Source organism: Pyrgilauda ruficollis, unplaced genomic scaffold, assembly GCF_017590135.1.
Source record: "Pyrgilauda ruficollis isolate IOZ18807 unplaced genomic scaffold, ASM1759013v1 scaffold47, whole genome shotgun sequence".
Lineage (NCBI taxonomy): Eukaryota > Metazoa > Chordata > Aves > Passeriformes > Passeridae > Pyrgilauda > Pyrgilauda ruficollis.
This window is the reverse complement of record NW_024526266.1, coordinates 1,909,472-1,937,207: the sequence shown is the minus strand read 5'-3', so window position 1 is coordinate 1,937,207 and position 27,736 is coordinate 1,909,472. Positions and strand designations below refer to the sequence as shown.

General features: G+C 49.0%; 1 protein-coding gene across 1 annotated transcript in view; it reads right to left on the bottom strand.

Annotated features, from left to right (window-relative positions):
* Positions 1-27,736, bottom strand: part of PAPPA2 (pappalysin 2) — an 88,546-nt gene that overhangs the window by 41,234 nt on the left and 19,576 nt on the right. The window contains exons 3-11 of the mRNA XM_041479056.1: positions 17,426-17,571; positions 10,311-10,604; positions 9,439-9,631; positions 7,818-7,939; positions 5,847-6,339; positions 5,213-5,341; positions 4,107-4,198; positions 3,648-3,841; positions 2,388-2,522 (exon numbers count right to left, since the gene is read on the bottom strand). Coding sequence (XP_041334990.1) covers positions 2,388-2,522; positions 3,648-3,841; positions 4,107-4,198; positions 5,213-5,341; positions 5,847-6,339; positions 7,818-7,939; positions 9,439-9,631; positions 10,311-10,604; positions 17,426-17,571 — 1,798 coding nt within the window. The remainder of the gene's footprint in view (positions 1-2,387; positions 2,523-3,647; positions 3,842-4,106; positions 4,199-5,212; positions 5,342-5,846; positions 6,340-7,817; positions 7,940-9,438; positions 9,632-10,310; positions 10,605-17,425; positions 17,572-27,736) is intronic.

The window sequence follows — 27,736 nt, the reverse complement described above, 5'->3', positions numbered from 1 at the left end:
CCCCACTGTCTCCCCCACTGAGATGAGTGGGGGAAGAAGGAAAAGAAACAGGAAAGCAAGAAGGGAGGAAAAGAAAGAGAGAAGAGTCAGCAGGGCTCACAGACAAGGAGCCCCCTAAGACAGAGCTACAGCTGTGAAATCCCACGGACCTGGAGGATTTTAACCCAACCTCCAAGTGTGGTTCCTCAGGGGAGAAGAGGTAGTTGGAGAAGTCAGGTGAGGCTTTCCCCGGACTACACATCTTGAGGTGAAGAGTTCAGTCTTTCCCTTCCTACATCTGCATGAGAGTGAAAGGCACTGGCCCCAAGTTAGGCCAATAGCAGCTGCCTTGATTAACATCCCAATCCTTTCCAATACATATTATGTGCTTGGCCACAGCAGGCTATCTTCTTAATTTTTCTCCCTCCCTCTCCCTGCTTCTTATTTAATTTCCTGCATTACACATCCTGACTTGCTTACAAGTGATTTTGATGTCTTTCCTCATCAGGTGTATTAAAAACTGAGAACAAAGCATGGCTGGAGATGTGCAAATTGTAATGATTAGCATGTGCAGACAGACCCAAGGGACATGGCAGATGCTGTGTGCAGTGGCACAGACACACATACCTCTTGTCCCCAGCCTAATTACAGCATGACAGTAAGCACAGTAGAACACTGGCACTAGCTTTCCAGAGCACTTGTGGATCCCTGGAAGCACTCAAGATCTGGTGGGGTTCTCAGCCACCTGGTCTAGTGGAAGGTGTCTCTGCTCATGGCAGTGGGGTTTGAACTAGAGGGCATTTAATCTCCTTTCCAGCCCTAACCATTCCATGATCCTTTGACGCAGCAGTTCCTCTTGTTCATTGGTGCCACCTCTTCAGAAACGCTGTAAGAAGTTATTCCTACCATCTGATGAGTTTTGTGGTGCAGTTCTAACCCGGGAGACACAGGTGCAACAGCTTTAAAATGGCCCTGGGAGCTGGGGGACACCAAACACCCTGTGCACATGGGTACACATGTGCATCAACAGCACCATTCCTGTCTGGGCAGGCAGCTGTGCTAGGCAAATTGTCAACAAAAAGCCATCTTTCCTAACCCAATATGTTCCCAATCAGGCCAACTCTTAAAAAAAAAATAATAAAAAAAAAGAAAAAAAGAAAAAAAAAGGGCATATTTATTACTAGTCCATAAATAATTTTATGGGCGGAAAATAATAGCACTCCTAGAGAGTGTACAGAGAACCAGTAATGAAAGTCTTTAGTATAAACATCCATAGAGGAAGAGAGCTGACCACAAGCTCCAATAAAACTGTAACATGTTTTAACCCCTGCTGAGAAGTGGAAAGCAAGCAAGCTTTCATCTAGGTAAGGCCAAGGGGGAGGATTACTGCTTTCTCCTCAGCAAAGGAGGAAAGGAGGCACATTTGTCATGGCCAGAGACTGAAGCCACAAACTGGGTTGTGAGGACACAGACAAGGAAGAGAGGGAAAATTAGAAGGCTAAAGGAAGTTGTTTTTGAGAGTTAGAGGACCTCAGAGCAGTACCCATGTTTGTTGACTGAGGTTTGATGATTCACTGAACTGTCTGAGCATCTGGGGAAAGAGGCCTTCTCTAGAGAACCCTGAGCAAAACAGGACGAGCTGCCCCTCAGAGTGCAGAGGGAGCAGCATGCCAGAGCCTGGCTTTCCAGCAACACCAGGCAGCAGCCACAAAACCTCTAAACTGTGCCTGTGGTCAGAAACCCTATGCTGTAAAAATCCCAGTGGCCTGAGCCTCAGCCCTCCTCTGTCCCTCTCCTCTACCTGCTGGGACAGACGGGTTGGACCCTCCCAGGGGCAGTCCCTAAGCTCCTGTTGGGCTGCAGGACCAACATCCTGGGGCAGAGAAATGCCACTTCTGGTCTGGAGTTCTCAGAAGGACCTGTGTGCCACAGCTGGTTACTGTGGGCTTGGGGTGCTCAGCAGCACCCTGGGGTGCTCAGGACCCCTCAGGATGGCAGAGGATATCCAGCTGTCCTCTGCTGCTGGAACAAAGGCATCTAGGACTTTAAACGCAGCCTGTGCCTACCCTTTGGGGGTGTTAAAGCACAGACTGACTGCAGGGGAGAGTCAGGAGCAAGTTGTTTCTCAGCCTCGAGGCATTTCTGTGGTATTTTGGTTTCATGCAGAGTCCTTCTTCTGGCAATCTTCCCCAGGATGGGTTTGCTGTTCACAGTGGGAATGGGGCAACTAGGACAGATCCAGACACAGGTATTTTGGGATTTACAAAGAGTGCAGTAGCATATGGAGTACTACATGAGTAGTTTTAAAGGCTGCTGTAGCTCCTACAGGACAGAAAAGGATGGGTTTTGTCACCAGAGCTGGTTAAAGACAAACAAATCCTTTGTGCCAACCACACACCCTCACTTACCTTGAGCCAAACTCCCTCGTTGCCCAGAAGCATCTTCTCATTTGGGTCCTGAGCTTTCTCTTGGCTGGGAGCGCAGGGAAACCAAGCAGCCTGCAAAAGATCCCTTGGCACCTCATGAAGGTGGGATTTACATACCTGAAAGGAGAGATTTATTGCAACCCAGAAGATTGCAAGGAAAGGAGAGAAAAACAGCACCTACAAAATGTCAAAGAAGATTGAACGAGTGTTGAGAAGGACCCCAAGGTGGCTCTTAGCATGAAGACAGTTAGGATGTGGCTTCCTAAGTGACATCTCACTGCCTACTCATGTGCACAGAAGACCTTTGCCATTTTGGAGTGCTGTAAATGTGTTGTTTAAGCATCTCATGGTGTTTGTGGGGCTGAGTAACAAACAATGAGCCAAGCTGTGAGCTGGTAGGTGAGACCATGGCATCCTGATTTTGTCTGGGCTCATGAGATACAAAGGTATGATTCATTTGCCTGAATAACACTCTTCTGTTCCATTCAGTGCCCTGTGGCATCCCAGACATCTCCAGGCGCCTGGCAGACAAAACCTGGGAGATACAGGTGTCATTGTGAAGGAACAGATACCTGAGCCCAAGGCACCTCATTAGACATGTGTATCTGGGCAGTTTAATCATGCTACAGGCCTCAAGAAGATCGTTCCTCATATCAAATCAGTAGAAACACATGTGTAAAGGGCTAAATGTGATCTCTTTACATATTTCTTGCCTTTCTTCAGCTTGCTAGGAAAGAACATACACACCACGTTAACACCAATCAGGCAAAATCCCCTCCAGGCTCTGCTCCAAAGCCCATATGAAAGATGGGAATTCTCCCATTGATTTTTCCTTGGCTTCAGATCAGAGGGTTTGGGAGCAGTACAGATGCTGATGTGTGTGTGATTTCATCCTTTCAGGCCCTGACCTTATAAGGTATTAGACTGACAGGACTTTTTTTAAGCCAACAGTGGGACAAATCACATGCTTCAAGTTGAGCATTTGGCTGGTGGGATGGGGTGGTCACTGTTCAGTGAAATGCATGGCTGGGGGAGGTGCTCCCTGCCAGGATCAAGCACCTCTCCATGAACTGCAGTTCCTGAACTCAGGGACTATGCAACAGGAGTGTGAGAAATGCCCAGGTCTTCCTTTCAGTCCCTGGTGGGGAAGATAATAATCAATGAATGCTTCCAGAGCTGATTTTGTTTGTGCCTTCCCCAGCACAGACTTTGTAATTTTTCTTTGTCCATGCCTTCACTCACCTTCACAACAGGCTCTCCAGTGACTATGGAAGCAGGGCAGGACTTTGCATCCTGTTGGGAGGCGTAGGCTTTCACTGCCCACAGATCCACATATCCCTCAGGAGTGTGGGGACCACAGTCCAGCATGCTGCTTGTCTTCTCAAAGGGCTCACACACTCCATCCCCATCGTGAATGTAGCACAGGCTTGGCTCCCCTGCAGGGAGAAGAGGGATGAGCTGCTCACAAACCAGGCTCCAGGCACACACACCTCCTCTCATTCTAAGAGATTTGCTGCCTCATTAGCCCGGGGTTTTTCCCACCACAAGATCCATGGACCACTCCAGCTGCAAATCCAGGTTCTGCTGTGATGAGGTTCATGGCCCTCTGCTCTAAGGAGCAGTGTGAATAACATACAGTTTTGATTCCTGCCTCAAAAGGAGTCAATGCATTTGGACCTGTCTCAATCCAGTTGGACTCACCAACACAGTTGAAGCCTTTTTCCTTTTTACATTTCCGGGAACAACCATCTCCATCCAGCAAGTCCCCATCATCACATTCCTCCTCCAGGCTCCTAAGAGGGCAACAGCCAGATATATTATTATCGCCTTTGACTTAACATCCACCCCTGTGCTCCTGCCCAGTCATGAGTCAGGACCCCTTATCTTGGTTCTATTTCCACCAAAGCAGTTCAAACCACACATGGAATTAGACAGAGAAAACACCTTGCCAGGGGATAAAAAGAGGTTGAAGTCGCAGCATTTGAGAGCAGACATGATTGTACTGTGACTTTGCTGTAAAACCTGAGGCAAGAACTCTGGGAGAATGGAAAAAGTATAGAACTAAGCATCAGGAAGACCTGTTGCTGGAGAAAGCAAGTGTTGGAGAAGGTAGGAGATTCTGAAATGGGGCTAGAGTTTCAGTGGGAGCTGGAGAAGGAGGCAGGAGAAGGGAAAGACAGAAGGTTCCTCTCTCTTTCCCTTTCCTTACCCTGCTAAAAAAACTGGTTTCAAATGAAAGTTATCCTGAGTGTCCTGGACGCTGAAGTCTGAAAAAGCTCAAATAAGGAAATCTGAAATAATTATCTCCCAGGCAGAGCAGGTGAAGCATTGGGCTCTCTCAGTGTAGAGGTGGTACACCCCTCATTATTTGGGGTTTCTGAGCAGGGACTGGACAGCTCTCTAAAGACACCACACCATGTGGGACGGTGCTCATTGCAGAAGTTACTCCTGCAGGGCCCTGAGCAAAATGTTATACTGCCCACTTCCAAAGGCAGATCCTTTGGGTTGGACTCTGCCACAGTTTGCTGAGATGGGCCAGAATCCAAGCTCTGAAGTCAAGAACAGAGCATGTTCAGGTTGGACCCCTCATGCAGACCATGCCTCTCAAAAAGACCATCTCCATCTCCTATGCACATGGCATTTTACAAAACACAAGCTCTGCAGCTCAGTCTGCTGGAGGGATTTTGTGCAGCAGCTTCAGCCATGTACCCGTGCATGGAGGACCCACCTGCTGCTTCCCTTTGGGGCAGGATGATCTGACATCTTAAAGAACCTCAGCTAAGAGCTTGAGGAGTTTTTCAACTTACGTGGCCACCTTCCCATCCCCACAGTAGGGTGTTCCGTGCACATGGATGAGCGGTGGGGAGGCTTCTCCTGAGGTTGTCCCAGAGACCACCTGCACCTGGTAGCGGTACACTTGCCCAGGAGTGACTTCCCTGCAGAGACAGAGAGAACTTGAGGGAGCAGCAACAAATGCAGCACTGAGATTTGCTCACCACAACTATAAACATCACGTGTATACATCCACACAGTATCACAATCTGATGTGTCTTCACACTCTGCCAGAGGCAGAGCCTGTGGGAAGAGAGTCTCTTTTAGGTCATGCTGCTTATTTCCCAAGGGTCTGAGCTGGGGAGAAGTGGAATTAGCTTGAGTAATCATTTTACTCATTGTATTCATGGGGGAAAGTTTCTGGGTTTAATATTAATAACCTCCTTTTAGTTAACCTGGGCTCATGGACAAGGGGTGTGCTAGCATGGTGGGTCTGCCACGGCCTTGCTCAATGGCACTGGATGCAGTAATTCCCAGAGCAGGGGGACAGGAGGAAAAACAAAACAGAAGCAAAACCATCCAGGGATTCAAAGGAAGAAGACACAAGGAGGTAATCAAACCTGACTCAGCCACCCCTTCAGCCCAAGACAGAGCAGCTCTGTGACTCACGTGTCCACAAACTGGCGATGAACCTGCAGGGGGGTGGCAGGGGACCCGTCTGCAAATGGGGGGTCACGGAGCACCCGGTACTGGATCAGTCTGCAGGCAGAGCACAGGGAGCTGTGGGGCCTGGAGGTCAGCAGGGCTGTGTCTATCTCCATCCTCTCGTCAAAGGTGTAGATTTTAACTCCAGACATCTTTTTAGGGATATTGAGCTTCACAGTAAAGGGGACATCACAGAACGTGTCCAGGGGGCCCAGGTGGATGGACTCCCCTTGCTCTGTCAGGATTTCAATGTCAGACAGTGCCTTGGGAGAGCCTGTGGAGAGGTACGTGGTCCAGAGGGTGAGAGAGTCGGGGTAGACAGGGTGCAGGAAGCGCAGCTCCAGGATGCAGCCGTCCGGCTGGGGGCACGGCACTGTCATGTTCATGTCGTACAAGTGCAGCTCCGGGCTCCAGGCCTGCAGACTGGGCTCACAGGGCTGATCCACGTCTGGAGGACCTGGGACAAGAAGGAAACTGATAAAAACCAGGGGACAGCTGGCTTCACAGGAGACCCACAGGGGTGATCTTCTCTGTAGGTGCTTAAGCATCTCCAGGCTATAACTGCACACCGGTGTGGGTTTGCACCCACATGTCCGAGACCTGGTGGCACCTGCCCTAACATCCTGGAAAGCAATAATCCCCACTGGTCTCCCAGCTCCTGGGTACTTGCACATGTGCACAAGGCTCAGCAGACCTGGTGACTCACAGCCCTCTCAAATGGGAACAGTGTTATCCACGCTGCAGCTGGACACAGTGCAGAGATCTAGGGACAGCCTAGACACAGCTGAGGAATGTGAAGCTTGCTCTGTAGCCTTACAGGTGCAGAAGCATTGTCAAAGGCACCTGAATGCTCCAAGCAGAGCAGAGACTGAAGCTTTGCACAAGCACATACTGGGACAGGTCATAGTCAGGAAGGGACCAGGTCCAAAGCAGGGAAGCAGGTCTGGAAGGCTGTTTTTCCTGAAGATCCTCCAGGACAGTACCCAGGCTAACCTCAGAACCCCAGCCTGCCCCCCCTGATGGTGGATTAGCACTCAGCAAGAGAAATGGAGTGCTGGCCTTTCAGACCCAGAAAGGATCACTGGAATTTATCATTCTGTAGTAGAAATACCCTTGTCTTCATTAGCCACTGGAAGCATTTCTTAGGGCCCAGCACCAATTCAAAGCCTTCTAAGACAAGTCTAAAGGTTTCTGAAACCCACAAACTCTCTCTTTTTATCAGAACAAACAAGCACTTGTGATAACTACAGACACACAGAACCAAGCCCTCTGGCTCTGCATGGTTCAGCAGCAGCACATGCACCTCACACAACTCCCAGGATCAGCTCCCCTGGTCTCCAGCCTCCTCTACCCTGCTCTTGGAAGAGCTGAGGCAGCAAGAAAAGCCAACAGCTCTTAGGGCAACTGTGTAACCCTGAAAGTCACCACTGTGCCCACAAGGTGGGTCTCTAAACCAACATCTGGGTCTCAGCACAAGAGAAGCTGTAATGCCCAGTTGCTGCTGGCCTGGCTAGGGAGGAATGGACTGCCCAGGGCTTGGCATAGACTCAGTGGGACTCAGCACAGAACTCCTCTTGCTCTCTGTGGACAAGACTACATTGAAGTCTGTGAATGTCCCTGAGGTTTTGAATGAGGTCCCAAGATCTGTATTTTAAGACTGATTTCAGTTAAATGCTTCTCCCTTTGGTCAGTATCTTTCAACAACACCTGTCTGAACAATGATTTGGGTTAATACTGGGATGCCAATCAGTTTGTCCAAAGCTGTTTGGCCATTACCAAGTTTTTCCTGGGTGCCAAGAAGTCCTCCCTCCACTACAGAACCCTTGCAAAGGGAAGACAACTGATTCTTTAAAAGGAAAAAAAATAATTCTCTTTCTTGTACCAGAAAGATTTTGTCTGAGGACTCACAGACAGGAAAAGAGAGGAGACATTTACCTTCTGCTTCTTCTGGGGTCCAGTAGCCGGAGGAGTCGCAGACCCGAGGGGAAGAGGCCTCGTGCACGTACTGACGGAAGGTGCCATCCTCAGCACAGCTGTCACACAGCGTGTCCTGCTCCCTGCTGACAGAGCACACACCCTGGCATGTCTAAGGAGGACCAGTCAACTCCCCAGCCACATTTCTCCAGGTGGCACCAGACAGGAAGTTGGAGAAGCAGAGCTAAGGTCTCAGAGTCTCCCTGGCTATATCATCCTGCTTGGAATCAGCTTCTTGAAAGACAGGGAAATATGAGCACCCATGGGACAGGCTGGATTTAATTTCTCCTCTTCTCCATGCTCTCTGGGTAGTCTTGGATGAATCCCACCCCTGCCAGTCAGAGCTAACAGACCCTACACATCCCAGGGCAATGCCTCTGGACTACAGTGGGTGCAAATAAGGCGCTCTCTGCTAAACCTAGAGTCAGGTTTTGGCTTTCAGCATTATTGTAATACAAACCAGTCACAATAATATCAATTGCCATGCTCTCCAGAAAAGATAAAGGCACTTTTCTGTTATAAGGGCCAGCCTCAGCCACTTTCCTTGACCAGTTCTTCTCAGGGATTCAGGACTGCCACAATGGATCAGCTCTTGACACAGTTATGAGTGACAACTTGGGATGGTTCCAAAGGGTCTCCCTTCTAGACCCATGTTTTCCTGCTCCCAAATCACTTAATTCCCCAACAAAGCAATTTATTCGGATGACTCAAGGCTACTCAGCACTCAGAGCCTCTCCTGTCTGTGGGGTGACATGCAAAAGGGTCATTGTAGAGAGCACCTGTTCTTTGAAAAGTCAGCAAACACTGACCCAGGAGTGCCCCAGCTGCCATCAAACAGCATTTTCCTTCTAATTATAAAAGACAGCTTTATGAAGCAGCTTCAAAACAAGTTCAAAAGCTCTTCATGTACATGATTATGATCCCATGAGCAAAAAAAAAAAACCTAAAAATAAAGTCTCACCACCTAAAACCTGGTGGAAACTGAAATATATTAGTAAGAGGGGCTGCTGAATAGAGACACTGGTGGTGTATTCAAGTCTCGGTGGCTCCCTTAGTTGGGAGAAGACAGACATCCACCCAACACTCATGGCCATGCACTGCTCAACAGCCAAACAACTCTGGCTCCTTGGCATCATTTCTCTGGCTTGAAAAGTTTCCTGACTTACCCCCAGTTAGCTGCTCTGCAAGTCCATGACAGCGCTGGGAACGAAACCCAGCTCTTGTGGTTCGAGCTCCCTGCCTTAACCACAAGGCTGCATTTCCTCCTGGTAAATAGCTACTTTATACAATAAGTGCTAAATGAAGCTCATTTTTCATTCCCTGATTGCACTCTGGGGTTTTAGAGCTGGCTTTGCCTCCTGATGCTCTTTGGCTTCCCCTCCCAGCACCCCGAGAGCGGGAAGCTTGCAGGAGAGCCCATCTGCCAGGGGGCCATGGCAGCAGCCTGGCTCTTGTGCCTCAGGGCTCTGCTGGAGACGAGCAGGGTGGGAAGGGGACTGGGGATTCCACACTGCGGAGATCCCTCGTCCCTTCCAGCAGGCTGCCGTGCAAGCCCAGGAGCACGGCGAGCACAGCTCCTCACCTCTCGTGGAGGACACCGCTGATGGGAGGCAGCCAGTAGATGCTGAGGGAGTCCTGAGTCTGCCCGGTGACCATGGGAGGGATCGGGATGGGCGCCGGCTTCCTGCTGTGACCCCAGCGCTGGTACACCAGGTCCAGGTAGCAATGCATGCGGGCCACCTGGTTGGGGGTGAAGCTGTTGGTGCAGTCATCATCTGGGGGACAAGAGAGGCCGGACTGAGGGTTAGGGCACGGCAATAGGCGCCCTTTGCTCCTGGATAAACTTTTTCGGGGACTTCTAGGGAGGGCTGGGAGGCACCAGCGTGCGGTGGCTCTGCTGCCGGGGCTCTCTGGTGTCGTGTGTCCCCAAAGCCACAAGATGGCACTGCCTCAGCAACTCCACGTCCCCGCACCTGCCCGGCGCAGGCACCGGCACCTGGGCAGTGCCACCGCCCGCACGGCACCGCAGCAGGGTCAGCCAGGGCATGGAACTGCTCCTCCCGCTTCGGTCCTCCTGGCACGGCAGGAGAAACGCCAGCCCCCCGCGGCGTGCCTTTGGGAACCAAGCCAAAAGGGTTCAGGAGGCTAATAATTAACAATAATAATAAAAATAGCGTCACGACTGGAGAACAAAAGCACACACACAGACAAGAGCAGCCGTGGTGTATGTCCAGCGACCGACTGGCAGGAAGAGAGGAATGGATAGAAATAGCCTGAGGGAAGAATGTGCTTAAGCAGCTACTGCAAGCACTGCCTGACACATCCCAATACACCAGGAGGGTCCCTGTTGGTTAGGGAGTGAGGTAAGGCACTACTGATGGAGGTAGAAGGGAGGGAAACCCTAGTTTTAAGGAAGGTGACCCCTTGTGACTCCCAACAAGGATTACTCGTTACCTGTGTAACTCATGTAGTTGTTGAAGGGTGTTCCTGTGAAATGTGTCTGGCCACAGGTGTCATTGGTAGGGTCTGGATCCCGACAGAGTTTGCTCTTTGGGGTGGGGGCGGTGTCAGCACAGAGGTCTCCTGTCTCCATGGATGGAGTGGTCTCCCTGCAGGGATCGTCACAAGATTCCCGCTCACTCACTCCCTTAAAGACGTGGTAGAGCCCCAGGACATGCCCCACTTCGTGGATCATGGTGTTGGTGTGGCCAGGCATGCCGTAGTAAGCAGGGTTGAGGACAACTCCACCTGGAATTGCAAGTAGAGAGAGCATCATTGCAAGAAAGGGACAGTGGACATCTGTCATAACTCACATGTGTGAGGTAAAACTCCTCTCATTGTGCTTCCAAGCCACAGACAAAGATCCAAAGATGGACATATTCAGCCTCTTATAGGACAGGAAGAGGTTTCTTTGCCCTCTTGGGTTGGAACAGGGTGGATGGTTTTTCTTCCCCTCCTACCACTCTATCCCCCCCTCAACATCTTCAATCATTTCAGCTACTGCTGCCCTCTGCATCTTTTTGCACAGTTATAATTCAGCGTCTGCTTTGGATCACACAGCTCCAAAGGAGGTTTGGAGCCACAGCACCAAATTGAGCCATGCAGTGCCTTTACAGGAATCATCATTTGAAACAGAGGACAGAAGTCCTTCCCTGGCCTAGACACGTGTCTAAGGCAGGCCAGCTCCCATGGCAGGTAAGAACAATGAGGTGCTGAGCAATGTCCAAACATACTCAGCTGTGCCAACTAGAAGCCAGCTTCAGCACAAATCCACATGGAGATTCAGGTGCACTACCTCCCGCCCCTGCTGAGAAGTCACCCATGACCTATTGCTTCAACCTCCAAACCAGACTCTGTGGGGGTAAACTAAAAGTCTCATGAGGCATTGTTGAAATCCACTAAGCTTCTACCACAAACCTGACCCAAATTCAGTGTATTTTAGAGTGGGATTTCCCAAGACATAGCTTCGGAAGATCTCTTCCTCCCCTTCAGAGGGGTCTGCATGTGAGCAAGGGGCAAATGAACTCAACAAGATCCTCACAAACCATCACAAAACTACTCCTCTTCACTGGGGTACCCCAGCCTCTGACTCAAGGGGACACAGAGGGGCAGTTTGTCTCCAAGCCAGTTTGGTGCAGGTTCAGCTGTCAAAGATGTTAGAGGATGAGCACACATAAGGCTCCCAGAAACTGCCCCAGAGCTGCCACCTCATACTGAGAGCAGCAGCACGGAACTGGACAGGACCCATGATTGTCCTGCCCTAAACTGAACCGTGGCTGTAGGGCAAGTGATTTTTCCTTTCCTGTGAGCCCATCTGAGATGGGAAGAACAAGGATCAAGGATACTGGCAAAAGCCAGGTGGAACAGAGCCTTCCCTTTGCTCACTGCCAGCATCTCCAGCTCCTGACCTGGGATGCACACCCTGTGCTGATGGCTCTGCACCACATCTGCTAGGAAACTGTCCACAGAAGGTGCTCAAGAACAAAAAAATTTGCTTCACTGGCCTCCTTTTATTTGCCTCCTTTGTCCAGACTAAAATTTCTTTGGAATCTCTTCATTTTTCTCCCTGTTTTGAGGTTTTTCACTGGCCATTTCCCCCCTTTTTCTCTTCTCATTTTCACGCTCCATCCACTTTTCCATGCTGCCTTACAGTGGAGGAACAAGGGCTGGGAAGTATCAACAAGATAGGGGTGCTAAAAGCAGACCCCAGCATGTGCCCAGGCTGACTCCAGGCAACCCCTCCATGTCTCGGGAGGCTGTTTTTACACAACTACTTTTAACCCAGACAGCTTGGATGGCAGTGTGGTGAATAGTTGGCTCCAGCACAGCTTGTTCCCTCCTTTGCAGGGCCCTGGAGGATTTACTGTGCCAGCTACCTCACGGCAGAGCCTCTGCTACTGCATCTCTGCTGATGATCACTGCCCTGCCAGCAAAGTTAGAGCTGGCAGGTGGCCACAGTGTGATCCTGTCTCCAGCCACACAGGCTGCTTGAAATCTGCTCCTGGATCAGCTCCGTGCACTACCGACTACCTCATGTCCTCGAGTACAGGGCATTCCTTCCAAGAGAGGGTTTTCTTCAGATCACAGTGTCCCTGGCAAGACACCAGCAGGTCTGTGACTCCCATGGGGGAGCCATGCTGGGTGAACACTGAGCTGGGGGCTGGGAAGGGACCTTCGGAGACTCCCTGAGCAATTCTCCCAAGCCCTTCCAACAAGGGGTGAAGAAATGAGGGTGGCATCTTCTGTGGAACATCCTGCGTGTGTGGCCCATGGAAGGGCTGAGAGGCATCACTGACCTGTCAAGTGGCACCGTTTCTTAGCTCAAAATTCATGTTTATTGCTCTTCCTTCCCACAGTGTGGATCTTCTGCCCAGGGCTTGAGGCAAAGGATGGGTCACAAAGTAGCTGCATTCCCTTTCTTCCTAGTTGTGAGACAAGAGAGCAAAGGACTTTGCATCCCATCAGTCAGCTCTTTACCCTTTAGTTGCCTGGAGACGGGTCACAAGAAGGCACAGAGGCTGAAAAATCTTTTTGGGACCTTCATGTTCTGTCCTGTCACCTCTTAGGTTTCTGGAAGCCATCACCCTCTCAATTACCACCCTAGTAAATGCTATAGATAGCAAAGGGCATCCCATTGATGGGAAACCCAGTGGGCACATAAAAGAAAAGCTGCTTCTCATTTCAATCAAAACAGGGCATGAGAGAAGAGAGAACAGAAAGAAAAGGCATCTCTACAGCCAAACCCAAGCCTGAGCAAGGCAGGGGGGCTGCCTGCCCAAAGGTCTGAAAGGAGGAATGTGCACACAGAAAGAAAATAGGGTTCATAAACAAGTAAATGAGACGTGAAAGCCCTGCATGCATCCTGCAGCAGTAACCGCAGGGAAAGGGGCTGAGCACCGGGGGCACAGGGCACCCTGGGACCAAGCAGCCCAGCCCTCCTCCCTGCAGAAATCCAATGCTCTTCCCATGTGGTGGAATAAATGGGATTCCAGTACAGGGGGGCAGAAAACTGTCACAAGAGAGGGATGCCAAGGCCACAGTACTCTGTCCCCTCCCCTCCTCTCTGCTGGCTTCCCCTCTTCCATTCCTCCCCCACACTCCACAAGGACGACCATATTTTTAGTGCTCATTTTAACAACTAATTAAATGGCAGAATTAGAAACAGCCTGAGAACTCTGCCTTCCAGAACATCCCTATCCCTTCATTCCCTATCCCCACTGCTCCCTGATGAGTTGGGAGTGCTCCCAGCTTTGGACCAGGAAGTTCTATTTCCCCTCTGCAGGATCCTGGATGAGAAGACAAGATGTGGAAGTGTTCATAACATCCCAACAGGACCATCCTCCCCTCTCTCTCCACTGCAGCTCAGGCATTCCCTTCTCACCTCTGCCTCCTCCTGCCCTGGGCGAAGGGCTAAACTGGGCTTTCAGTGCCTGAGAATCAGCTTAAGGAGGTTCACAAGGTCAGCATTTACACAACAAAGCTAAAAACTTCCATATCCCTGTGATATCGGGGGGTCAAGTACTCCAAGGCAGGTGAACCAGAGACTTCTTTGGACTTGCTCACCCAACCAAGTCCAGGCAGCTGGAAAGATTCAGGTCTGGCCTCAACACCTTGTCTCTCCAGGCCAGACCTACCAGCCGCAGACCTGGTAATGTCCCCAAGGCCAAGCCTCCACTCTGATCAAGCAACAAGAGATGCCCAGCCCATCAGATTTGTGCAGGTGTAAACTGTGCTTCTCCTTTACTCACACAGCCCTGGAAGCTCCTGCTCCCAGGATGTTCTCTGCTGCTAGCCAGAACCTATGGCAATGCTGAAGGACTCCTGCCCATGCCAGTCCCAAAGAAGCCAACCTGTTCCTAGGTCAGGGCTATCCCGGAGGACATTCCCAAGTAACCACAGGAGCTTTAAACAGTAAACCACAAAGCTGAACCTGCATTGCAGGGCCAGTCTTCCTCAAACACTGAGTCAGAGCAATTAATGGAACAAACGCATGACAGTTAGTCAGACAGGAAGATGCCATTGCCTAAGGTACCTCAGATGGAAGGGCTGGCCCTCCTTCAGGATCCACTGACCTCTGCCAGATATATGAGCTGGCCTCAGCTTATATAACTACAGAAAGTATTTATAACATCAAATGTTCACCATTCCCTTGCCTTTTGACCACTTTTATGCAGTTCACATGCAGCTACACATGAAGTTCAAAGCATCAGCATTATTACATTACTGGGTTTTTTGAACAAGGCTTTCCACCACAGAAAGTTAAGGAGTTTTTTTTAAAGAAAGTTCTTCGACTCCTTCTGCTTTGTAGTTAAAAATATTTACTTCTAAGTTCTCAGAAAACTCATTCCAGACTCCAAGAAATCTGAATTTGTGAGGAACTCACTGTGATTATGGTGGAAAGACTGAGACAGACAGTATAGTCACAGGGAGTGGTGCAAACAGACCTGAGACCTACCTCTGCTGCTTGCTGGCAGCAAGTTGTCTTTCTCTGGGAGCTCCACAGCAGCTGAAACATGTCTATAGAAATTTCATAGACTACTTCAACCTCTCCAAGCCAGTAATTGTCTTTTATGCTTCACTGAAAGTAGTTGCTGTTAGCCGTATTATTGCTAAACTATCCCCAAGCCTTCAGAAAGGCTGCCTGAAAATGAAATTTCCTCAGGAAAAAAGTCTGGAGGAGAGCAATAGAACTGTAGGTAACCAGCATATGAATGGTCATGTAACTTCTGGTAGCCCCAAAGAAGCATTGTGAAGAGAAGGGGACGAAAAACAAAGTTCACTGAAGACTTCCAGAAGGTGATGACACCAACAGGAAGGTGAGGTCGACCCTCCTGAAAAACACACTCAAAGATCATGAAAAAATGGTTTATAAGGAGATTGAAATCCATATGGCAGATTAAACAACTTCTAGAGATGGAGATGATGGAGAACAATAAATCTAGTGATCTTTGGGCTGTGGCAAAGTATTAAAATAGCAGAAGGGAAGGCAGCTGGAGAAGAAAAAGTCTCATAATGCTTCTCCTGAAAACATCTAAGAAAGTGCAGTTCAGAGAAACAAACAGAGCAAAATCTGACCAAGACTCTCTGCAGACGAGGCAGTTTGGCTTCTCATAGAAGCCAAGGAACCAATTTGATTCATGCAGAGAACTAAAGCATGGAGGGTCTGTATGTGTGTAGGGAAAAATGAGCATGGTGTTTCTGCTCCATGGGAGCAGACAGTGGTATGAGGGGTGCAGGTCTTGTATGCTGACCCTAATATTTTAAGGTCAGAGTAGACAGGAGATTAGCAAGATTTACCACAAGGAAAGGAGTCTGTCTTTTTGGAGACAGACCCCTCTCTTGTGTATAGACCTGTCTCCACCCCTGGCCATAGCTAGGTCCTTAAGCTCAGGAATTTTTCTCAAACTGCCATTAACTCCTCCCAAGGCTTCTCCTTCTCTTTACTTACTGCTTTCCTTTCACATCTACTCAGATTCTCCATTAGCCTCTTGTGAGACCTTTTGTCAAAAGCCACACATTCATGGCCTCCTCAGTCCTGAGTTTCTTCTGTGTGGGACAATAATATACATTGTGCATGGTACAAAGCAAATGATGATGTGGTGAAGCTCACTGTTTACGGAGAACAGAGTCCACCACCCGCCCTCCCATGCTCATTAAATCTAAAACCAAGGACAGTCTTGAACCAAAGTCTTCAGTTCGTGCCAGAGACTCAAAGAAGTTCGGATCCAGCTTCATACTTCACAGCTCTGGCACCAGAGTCAAGACAACACCCCTTTTCCCCTGAACCTCCATGCTAAAGATCTGATCCAGCACTTCCAGATGGTGCCATTTCTCATGTCCCTGGCTGGACACAAGCTCAGAGACTGGAGCTAAATGCAAGCTTTTGATGAGACCAGTCACCCCAATTACCCCTCTGTACAATGGCTTGCAGGCCACTGGGAGAGGTCTGAGGGGAACGTGTGTGGCTGAAGCACTTGCTGCAGTCAGATTATTGTCAAGCTGAGCCTTGGAAGTGATTTCTGGAAGCTGAAAGAATAAATTTCATGGAGATTTGCCTTCCTCAACAAGCAGCTGTAGCAATATGCTATTGAAAAAACAGCCCTGAAACTCATTGAGGGAGGGAAACTGGCAAAAAGGAACTTTGAAACAGGTCTTTAACAGCAGTACAAAACTTTTCAGGGTTGATCATGCACTTGTAAAAGCAGAAGGTCTAGGTCTGCTGTGCAGGTGTCAGGAGTAATTATTTCCAGTTACTTATTGAGAAACACTTTAGACATTTTGACTGCAAAGTGTAAAGGGCTTTGCCAGAAAACTCCAACAACTGAAGAGGTGGTAGGAGAGGCAGGAAAAAGAGAAACAACAGAAATAGCAGAAAATGCACAAAACAACCACATTCTAGGCAACCAGTAGCCATTTTGGCTGTTTTGCAACCTACGAGGACTGATGACCTTAAGGGTACACCCTGAATCCTCTGAGGCCAAGGAGAACTTTGCCTCCAGCAGGTAGTAGGCCAAGTTATAAAAACATGGTAAAATTTGATAGTTATCTTCACACTTGCAGCTGGATTCAGAAGTGGCCCGTTCTGGTTGCTGCCTGGGCAGCCCTGGAGTTGCTGAAATCTGCCATCTCAGCTCTGAAAACATTGCCACTTCTGGTTTGTATCTGTTTGCTATTACGTGCTGCAGAGTGAAGTTCACTATCTGCAGAATCCTAAAAGATAGACCTGGAAGGACCAGGAGAAACCAAATGTGAGTCTAGAACTCTTTCCAGAGCCTGCACTTATGGTAAACCAGTAGTCCCATGGCCTTCACCATCAAAAGTTTCTCATAACAATGTTGAAGCCCCTTGTCAATGGGTAAGCTCACAACCTTATCCACATGAATTCAGAGAACAGGCAGCTCTTTTCCTTACAGCAGCAGCTGTTGGAACACCCAAACCCTGTTATCATGACCTTCGTATGAAATATACACAATGTTGAGGCACAGCACACTTGCCTCTTTTTGCCAAGTCGAGGAAGAGAGAGGAAAACCAATAATTCTGAGACTCCAGGAATGGGATAAGTTACTTACCCAGGTGACTAAGGGCCTCTTTGTCCCATGGCCAAATGGCAGCACCAGCCAACTCTTCCCTCACCGAACTGGCGAAGTAAATATTGAGGAAATGGGTGCTGTTCAGCTGCAGAGCCTCCTTCAGCTCCTTCACGCTCATGTAAGCCCTGGATGGTCAAAAGAGAGGAAAAACTCATCACACATTCCAGACAGAGTGAGGAGGAAAAGCCGGGGCCACCCATAGACATCCTACAAAGGGGCGCTGGTGTTCAGGGGCCTGCGGCCATGAGAGGGCGGCCGACTCGAAAAATTCCACATGGCGCAGGATGCTTCCCAGACCCAACCTGCCACTACCACCAACTCAGGCTGCTTTGACAGAGCCAAGTTTGCCTCCTCCAAACTGACACCAGGAACCTGGGCTGGTGAGTTTTGTTTCCCAGGGAAAAGGGGTGGTGCTGGTGTTCAGAGGCCTGTGGTGCTGAGCGGCCGGCTGTCTGCTACTGAATACCACAAAGCCCAGAGCTCCAGGCACACTGCAGCTGCAAAAGGCACGCCAAGTGGAACACAGAACTGCCACAGCATTGCTTCCTCCACAGCTTTCTCCTTTGAACCAGCCTTAGCCCAAGGCTGGCTTTTACTGCTAGACCTAGGGTTAGGGTTCCACCTAGGGTTAGGGTTCCTAAAACCACGAAGCCCAGAGCTCCAGGCATACTGCAGCTCCAAAAGGCATGCCAAGGGGAACACAAAACTGCCACAATATGGGTCCCTCTCCACGTCCCCCCACTCAGCACCACAGGCCCCTGAACACCAATGGCAGCCTCTTCCCTGGGAAACAAAACTCACCAGCCCAGGTTCCTGGTGTCAATTTGCAGGAGGCGCTTGGGACTGCCATGGCAGCCCGAGTTGGATGTGGTGGTAGGCTGGGTCTGGGAGGCACCCTGCGCCATTCGGAACTGGAGGAAGCAGAAGGCCACTGAACGTGACCTCCAGCCCTTTGCCATGGGAACCGAAACTCACCAGCCCAGGCTCCTGATGCCAGTTTGCAGGACGCGTTTGGTGCTGCTAGGGCAACCAGAGTTTTATTGTGCTGCAGCTTTGGTCTGGGAGATATGGGGTTGCCCCCTCCTAACCCTTACCTCCTCCCCTTAGACCTCTTCTGACCGCCCACCTGTGACTCTGCAGCAGCATGTAGGAGCCCGAACACAGGAGCAGTTTGGCTCTGGCAGCAGGTCAGCACCCAAATAAAACAGGCAGGGACAACGTCTGTGGGCTGCAGGGTGTCACCAGGGGCTGCGGGCTGAGGGGAGGGGGCTGGAGGGTGACACAGAGCATGGGGGCATCTGAGAGGCAGAAGGGGCCTTTAGGAGCAAAGGGGGCTCCAGGCTGGCACAGAGATGCTGAGAGGCTGCACTGGGGAACTTGAGGGTGACACAAAGAGGCTGAGGGGCAGGGGGTGCCTTGAGGGGCAAAGTGGGGGCTTGAGGGTGACAGGTGAACCAGCCCTCACACCACCCCTAACCTCACCCTAAAAGCCACCCCTAGCCGGGTGGAGAGTGCACGGTGGAGGTTAGGGGGCCAAGGGACAATGTCAAGAGCTTGGGGTGACACACAGACATTGCGGGCTGAGGGGCAAAGAGGGGGGGCCTTGACATGTGGAGAGGTGACACTGAGGGTTAGGGGCACAAAGGACACAGGGTACCAGGTAGGGCTAGGGCACAGGTGCAGCAGCCCTCACCCCAGCCCTAAGCTCACCCTAAACAGCACCCCTAGGACACCAGCTTTCCCCAACAGCAGCACAAGGCAGTGACCCCAATGGTGGGACAGCCCCAGAACCCTCCCAGCAGCTGCAGGTCACAAGGCAGTGACCCCAATGGTGGGACAGCCCCAGAACCCTCCCAGCAGCTGCAGGCAGTGACCCCAATGGTGGGACAGCCCCAGAACCCTCCCAGCAGCACAAGGCAGTGACCCCAATGGTGGGACAGCCCCAGAACCCTCCCAGCAGCTGCAGGTAGTTACCCCAATTAAAACGTAGGGATGATGTTTGTAGGTTAGAGAGTTACAGGTAGGCGTTGGGGGCTGAATCAGGTTTTTCAGCATTTCCACAGGCTCTCTGGTGGCTCTGCAAACTGTGATTTGTAAGGTGCAAGTTCACGTAGTGAGGGGTTTGGTTGTGGGTGGAAGGCACTGATGCAAGCCTGAAGAAATTTTGCTCATTACAGTAGCTGTGTTGGTGAGTTCTACTCCCAGACAAGGCTTTCCAAGCATGGTGACAAAAGAAGCACCACAAAATAGGATAATAGGGAACAAAAAAGGAGGAGAAATATGAGAGGAGGAAAGAAATGCAGAGGTTGGTCCTGCTAGGGAAAAGAGAGGGGGGTTGGCATCAGAAAAGAGGAATCTGAGTTGAAAGGAGAGAAGAATTAATCCAGAACTCCAACTGCTTCTAACAAGAGTTTTTCAGGGGTTGCCCCTGATATGGGGCAAGACAGGAATGGACATCATGCCTTACTTTTGGGAACAGAGAGGGTTTGTCAGCTGGGGCTGAGAAGTGTCTTCTCTGGCTTCTCTAGTCTATCTGGACTTCCATTCCATCCTTTTCCCCAGGAAAACCAGTATGCCAGAGATGGCAGTATGTGGTAAAAACAAGGGTGTCCCAGCAGTGCATAGGCACATCTCTCATCAAAACACATCCCAGGGAATTGCACAAGGAAGAGTATGAGCAAAAGGTATCTTGGAACATGCTCAAAAAAAAAAAAAAAGAAATTAAAAAAAATCTTGCAGCTCTGCTCAAAATGGACCTTGGAGAAGACTGCCCCCTCTGCTCATGATCTGGATCTTTCAGATGAGGTTTGGGATGTCTACAAGAGCCAGCAGAGGAAAAAAAACAAGATTTCCCAAAATGAGGAGAGGGTAATCTCTGGAGCCAGATTCATCAAAGGGCAAGTTTAGAGGGGAAAGTCTCCTGACAACACTGCTGGCTGTCTCTCCTCCTGTCTTCAGAGCTGGGAATAAAGAGTTGAAAAAACACTGGAATGTGATATCCAAGACATCCATTTCTAAAGGCCACAGGAAGGTAATAGGCTAGGAGAGGTGGGTAGCAGTCAGGAAATTTAGGTTTCACTCTTCCCTCTATGTGAGTGTTTCTGCACAGGTCAAAAGACTGTATCACATTCACCAGAACATCAACAATCCCAGCATTGCTCTTTAGAGAGTTCATGTCCTCAGCTATGCAAAACAATCAAAGTCCAACCTAATACCAGCAATACTAATTCCAATAACAATAGCAATGGAATTATAAGGTCTTGGATGGTGCTGCAAATGCCAGGTACCCTTTTAAATGGACTTCTATGATCCTTGTGGGTCCCTTACATCTTAGGATATTCTATTATTCTATAAATTAAGTACTACCATTTCCACCATCTGTGCCATTAACCTCATGGGCTGAGACAAGCTTAGGACAGGTAGCAGACATTGTCTCCACATTTCTATGACTTGTCTCTAAGTCTTCAAAACTTGAAGATCCTGACCCACAGTTTGTGAAGCCATTCATTTAAGAGATTCTGAGCAAGAAGAAAAAAAAAAACAATTCATGGAAAGGCTTTAAATACATCACTGTGGAATGATGATGGAAACACACCATTGTGGAAATATGTCATAAGAATGACTAAACCTGCAGCATGAGGCCAACAGCAACATTAAGGTGGCGGAAAGCATTTCACTTATTCCCATGCTTCCAGGAGCAACTGGCATCTTTGAGCTGCGTGGATAGATTATGAAGGGAGCACAGCTGTTTCTTTACACTGGGCTCACCATGAAGGAACACCAGCTCTGTTTGAACAAGCTGTTTCTGGTGGTGTCCTTTAGCAGTGATGCCCATTAGTGCATTCCTCACTGCACAGGATGACAGACAGGAGGATGGAGCTGAGGATGGGCTAAGGGGAAAAAGGCACGTTCTCATCTGAGATGTGAAGTGAGAAAGGAAACCGGTTTCCTTTCTTGTTTGAAATGGCAAGATCCCTAGTCAAGCTGTTACACCAACAGGCTTGTTTAGAAAGAAAGAGGTTGCTACAGCAAATTGAAGAGAAGGAGAAAAAAATGAAAAAAATAAAGGGCTCCAGAAATAAACTAGAGCAGGGTGGCATGTGGAACAGAGCTGGGTAAACCCAAGGGCTATTTCCCTGGACCTGAAAGAGCAGAGGCTTTCAAAAGCCACTGCTGACTTGGGAGGTGTCAGATATTCAGGGTCTTCTGACTGCCTCTCTCCTACCAGTCAGCCCCAAAAGACCATCCCAAGCTGGAGGCATCTCACCCATCTTCCCAGGAGCTCTGAAGATTCAGTTACTTCAGACAAATCTTGGCTGGACTATGTGGCGAGATGAGATGACCAGCTTGTCTTCACCCGGCCCTGAGATCTCCCACCACAAAGCAGCATTCCCAGAACACTTTCCCCAGCCACATCAGCTTGTGGAGAGAAAACTCTCCCAACCGGAAAGGACAAATTAGGAGAACTTGATCCCTTCTCTGTGATGTCTCGCCTGAGCATCCCAGACACGCGCCATGCTGACGCCACCCCTTCAACCCAACCAAGACGGGAGCAGGCCGGGAGGAATAGATAGTGAGAAGAATAAACAAACCTGAAGGACATACTTGTGGCATGACTCGGAAGGAATAGAAGCAAAAATTTCATAGAAATAGAGCATGGGGCGGAGGGGGGAGAGAAAGTCTCCTTCACTCATCAAAGCTGCTCGGGGGACAAAGACTTAAAAATAGCATCAATTCCTGACCTATGATATCTCGGAAAAATAGCCCCAAAGCCTTCCAGGCTGTCCAAATTCCAAGAGCCGACGTCAGCCCTATTCAGAGGGATATTCCTGCAGTCCCTCTTCTGGAGACATGATGTTTTTCTGGCTGTCGCCTGCCATTCCCTTGACATTAGCAACATTTTTTGTCAAGGCTTAATTATAAATAACTGTAATTTCCTCCATTGAGAGATCTGGATGGTTCAGGGATGTGTAAGGGTTAGAGGGAGCAGTTCCAGCACTGAGAGCTGTTCAGATGGGTTGGATAGGCAAGGAGAAGAAAGGACCCTAATTTCACCCACTATGGCACAGAAAGCACAAATATCCTACTAACATCCCCAAAGATGTGAGCAGAAAAATTCTATAATGGGCAACTCCAATTCCCCTCAAAGTACATTTCCTGCTGGCATCCCTAGGTTAGACAAGGATCATCCAACTGGCATATGACCCTTTTGCTTCCTGCCAAGGTTAGGCTCTCCCTCTCCTTCAGCGCTTCTGTGATTTTCTCTGAGGTGAAGGCAGAGCAGCCTCTGGTCTCCACAAACAGCCTATGTGACAGCACTCTCCTCTGCTTCCCAAATAGTTTTCCAACACCTGCACGACTAGAGTATTCTAAACTAGATGGTATTTACAGCAGGATGGGCACTGCAACCCAACATGGAACCACAAAGGAAGGACAGAAAGATACATGAAGGTACAGCTGTCAGCTGAGAAGCAAAACACAAACCAACCCCAAAGAATAGGGTAGAGGACAGAAGAGATAGAGATGGGACATCAGGTTTTCCAGGTTCAAAGTCAATGTTTTTCCAAGGGCATCCAAGAACAGCCAGCTGTGTGGTGATGCCATCTGGAGCTGGGGAGCACTTGCAGGCCTGGAAGAGCAAAGCTTGCAAGAAGAGTATGTGCAATAGTGGAGAGAGATTAGGGATGGGAGTGCTATGGAAAGACATTATTAGACATGAACATGGGAATGAACACCATCCAAAACAATGGTATTTGAAGAAGTGAGCCCAGAAATGGTGGGTTCCCTTACAATAGGCGATATTCTGCTGAATGGCACTGTTTGATGACCTGACACTAAGGCACCACACTGCATCCTGTTTTACTTGTATGGGACATAACGAGGGGCTGTCATCCTGTGGTGCTTCTTGCTGCTGAAAAAAGGAGAAGAAAGTGGAGCAGCTTTAGTGACTGTCACCACAGAACAGCAGAATCAGAGACTCCACTGCAGACTGAGAGGATCTCCACAGGCCATTCTGCCCCCCTCATTCAAAAACAGGTGTAATTAGATCACATTGTTCAAGGTCATCTGGGGCCTGAACAGCCACAAGGACAGAGGTTTCCCAAACTTTCTGGGCAACTTGTTCTAGTGTTCAAGCATCCTCAAGATAAAAGTAATTTTTAATGTCTAATCCAAATTTCTTACATTCCCAGTTGTGTCCGTTACTTCCTGACAATTGTCTTCTTGGAGTCCTGCTCCATCTTCCCTGTGTCACCCCTTCATATCAAGGGGGAAAGTCATCAAATGACAGTAGATTTACATGGTAAACTCTTACTGCACTAGACCTCACCTTATTAAAGTCTAAAGAACCAAAGCTCCCTTTCTGAGCAGTTGAAAAATCACACTCCACCCATGATCCCAGACCTCCCTGGAGATGTCATATTCTTTTCTCATGCTATTCTGGAAACTTTTGTCCTGACTATGGGAGAGACAACACCTTCCTAACCACGGTTGTAAGTCAGGCTCTGAGCTGGCTTGGTCAAAGAAGACTTGATATACCACAGAGAGACAGAGCTGTTGGAGCTTTTCCAGCACAAGTCTCTGGAAGCAACAACAGGACCACTGCTGGTGGGCAAGTGGAAGAGAGGAGAGGATCTGCTAATTCATGGGGCAGCAGAAAACATAGTCAAGCTGTAAAACAAGCCTGACGTGGGAGAAGAGGAGCAAGAGTGGCACTTTTTAGAGACAGCTATACTACAACAAGAAGCTTTGGGGCCACAGTGGCCATGAGGAGCAAGACACAAAAGATGGCACCTCCAAATGTAGAGCAAGACCAGCAGATAGCCCTTGCAGTACCATAAATCAAACTGAATTCTCTGGGTACCGCAAAGGGTGCAGCATGTAATGCCACAGGAATTCCACTGCAATTCAAAAATAGGAGTCTTTTCCCTGTAGACCTTTCAGAGGGGATGTGGGAGTGGGGTTGGGTGGAAGCTGTCCAAGTGCCCTCCATGGACAACTAGAAAATACTTGAGATCCAGCCAGCTCCAGCTAACCATACAGCCTAAAGAAGTCACAGGGGATTCCTGGCTCTGCTTTCATGTCTTTCAACCACTGCAAGGAAATTCCTCTTCCTACTTCCTGCAAGCAGAGAGGCTCCCTTGCCCCCCAAACCTCTGCTTGACAAATGAGGAATCCCTCAGACTTTCCAGAAATGAGCACCAGTCTGCCAATAATATTTTTATTGTGTGGGTAAAACATTTCACCAAGGCTGCAAAGGGTTAATGACAAACACAGTAACCTTGTCTCTGAGTCACAGCTCAATCCATGAAGACAGGTGCTGATCCAAATGGTGTGAGCATTTTGGGAGAGCAGACTCTCTAAATTCATCTGTAAAGGGAGATGCTCCTCCAGATGGTGAACCAAAGTGGATATCTTCCATTTTGGCCCACCAAAGGACTCCTCTTCATGGTGAATCTTCAGCAGGGGGTCTAAATAGGTGGGCCTCCACACCTGGGCTCTCTGCTTGCATAAATGAATCTTCCTTGCTAGAATTTGGGAACCCTCATCCCTGTTCTCATCACACCTCAGCCTTGCCCCCCTTCCTCCCTGCCACAGGCAGACAAAGCCCACCACACAGCATAAACACAGTGTGACCCTGGCACAGAGAATGGGCCCAGATGTGTTACTTGCTCTGCTTCCAGATGAGGCTGATGGTCATTACTATAACTGTAGCTGCCTCACACTCTGGATTTACCTGCCCCAAAAGTTCTGGCATTTATGCAGCTGGGACGATGCTGTGTTTTTAAGTCCTTCTGTACTTACTAAGACTATTTGCATCCCCATGACCACGTCTGGGAGCTCTGACTCCAGTCCAGCACGCTGCTGGTACGCCACAAACATTCTCTGCCAGCATCATGACAACTTGACAAGGCAGTAACATCCAAATGACTCTCATCTGGACAGGCTTTGGTAACACAGCCAGATACAAAACACATGCAAGATGGGAAGGGAAGGCTGAGAAAGAGCCAGACATTCCCCTGGGATCACGGGAAGCACAACACTGCTGGAATAATACCCTCTGTAGTGCTCAGGAGCCTTTCATCAACTTCACTGGGTGCTGGACTCCAGCCAAAGAGCATTTGAGTCCACAAGGGATGAGGATATCACACAGTTCTTGGACATGCCTGGAAAAATCTACCTCTGAGGCACCGACAGCATGAGTACAAGAGCAGCTATCACTGGCAGGACAGTTTAACTTTTGCATGGGTGGCTGAGTACCAAGATGCCAAAGAGGGTAAGAGGGCAAAACAGGATCCTTCAGGATCAGGAGGTTCCCTTATGTATGAGCCATTCCTGTTGGATTCAGAGATAACTCTCAATCTCCATGTGTGAGCATGGGACTGAAGCAGTAGCAGATGCTGAAGGGTCAGAGAGCTGCACTGGCAAAAGCTGCAGATGGGATCAAAAAGACACGTTGTAGTTAAAGGCTGTGACCTTTCCACAATAGATTTACAGGGGAAAGGGAGCTAGAAGGCTGCAGATTGCTAGCACACAGCTCTGTTACGTCAGAGGGTAGTAGGCAACTTCTTGAGGTCAGATTTGGGAAAGAAATGCATTAACGTTAGTGTTCGACCAGAAGGCCTGCAGGGCATTTTGCCCTGAGATAGGCTGAAAAATAAGTGCTGCTAACAATGGCATAGCCCAGATATTCCTGGAAGTGTTGGCTAAAAAGTTGTTCACTAAATCATCACTGAATCAGCCAAAGGCAATGCTATTTTAGACCTGGTTTTGGTAAGCAGCACACAAATTATGAAAGAGCAGACGAGAGAAAGAAAACTTGGCCTTAACTTGTAATGAGTGGATTCAGATCAACTTAAATGGAGGGATGAACACAGGTCTTGAATGAAGAATTGAAAACCAGGACTGACCAGCAGACGCTGCTGCATCAGAGCTGTCAGGGAAATGGAATTCCCTGAAATTAAGCTGACTCCAGTGAAAACAAAGAGTTAAAGATCCTTTTAGAAATAAGGGCAAAAGAAGGAAGAAGCAGATCTGCTGAGGAGCTGAAGTGTCAGTGGGACTGGGCGGACAACAGACCACTGAAGAGGTGACAAGTCCCAACTCCAAAAGTGTGGGATGTAGGAATACAGAGCAGGGGACAAAAAGCAAAAGGAAAGAGTGCAGAAATACAAACATTCATAGATAAAACTCAGTGGATGTAACACATTTGCAGGGGAAATGCCACCTTGGATCCAGAAGGACTGACCACAGGACACAAGACTGGAGAACAGCTTACATGGTACGTGCAGAGATGTCTGAGAGGGTGAACAACAATCACAATGAGACAGGCTGATCCGGTTGTCCTCTCTCTAAAGTCCTGTTCCAGCCTGGTTCTCTTGCCTTCAAAGGGGATGAACTGTTTTTGTGGTTCCAGGAGACTGTTCTTGAAAACTCCCAGCACTCACTCCTTTAGCCTGCATGGAAGTGAATCCCTCCCAACTGAGCTTTGAGCCAGCTGAAATTTACTCTTCAAAAATCTAAAACCTTTGTTTTAGCACTAACCACCAGCACTGCAGCAAAATCTCCAATATTGTGATCACTGCAGGCAAGAATACCACTAGCCAAGCTATTACAAGCCAGGTATGATTGGTTTGTGAGCAGCAAGTCCAGCAGTGCCTCATTCCTGGCTGGCGCATCCAACACTTGCGTGAGGAGCAGTCCTCCACACATTCCAGGAAACTTATGGATGATCTGTGAACTGCTGTATCACTCTTCCAACAGATATCTGGGTAATTGAAGTCACCCAGAAGAACAAAGTTCTGATGACTCAGAGCTTAAATTACTCAAATATTGCTTTGCTGGCCTTATCGTCTTGGTTTGGAGGTCAATAGCAGATCCCTACTGTAATATGTTCCTTGGAGACAGCCCCTCTGATCTTGACTCAGACATTTGACAGGACTTCCACAATCATCACAGCTGACTTCCATACATTCAAAGTTCTCCTCCACAAAGAGCAAAGCCACAGTCAGACATCAAGGAGCTGTCTTTGCCTCTGGCATCACAACAGGACACCTGGCTTTAGAGGAAAGCTGTGTTAATTCCTCCCTATCAGCCTGCCCAGAGACTTTGCTTTTCTGCCACATGCTGCTTTCCTCTCTGGATCTTGTTAAAGTTCTGTTGACAGCTTACATGCAGGGCAAGAGGGCAGAGATCAATTTTAAGGCTGGTTGCATGTTGGTACTCATATTTTAGGGTCTGAACTGAGGATGGTCCCCAACTTGTGCTGAATACATGAGAATAAGCCTCAGG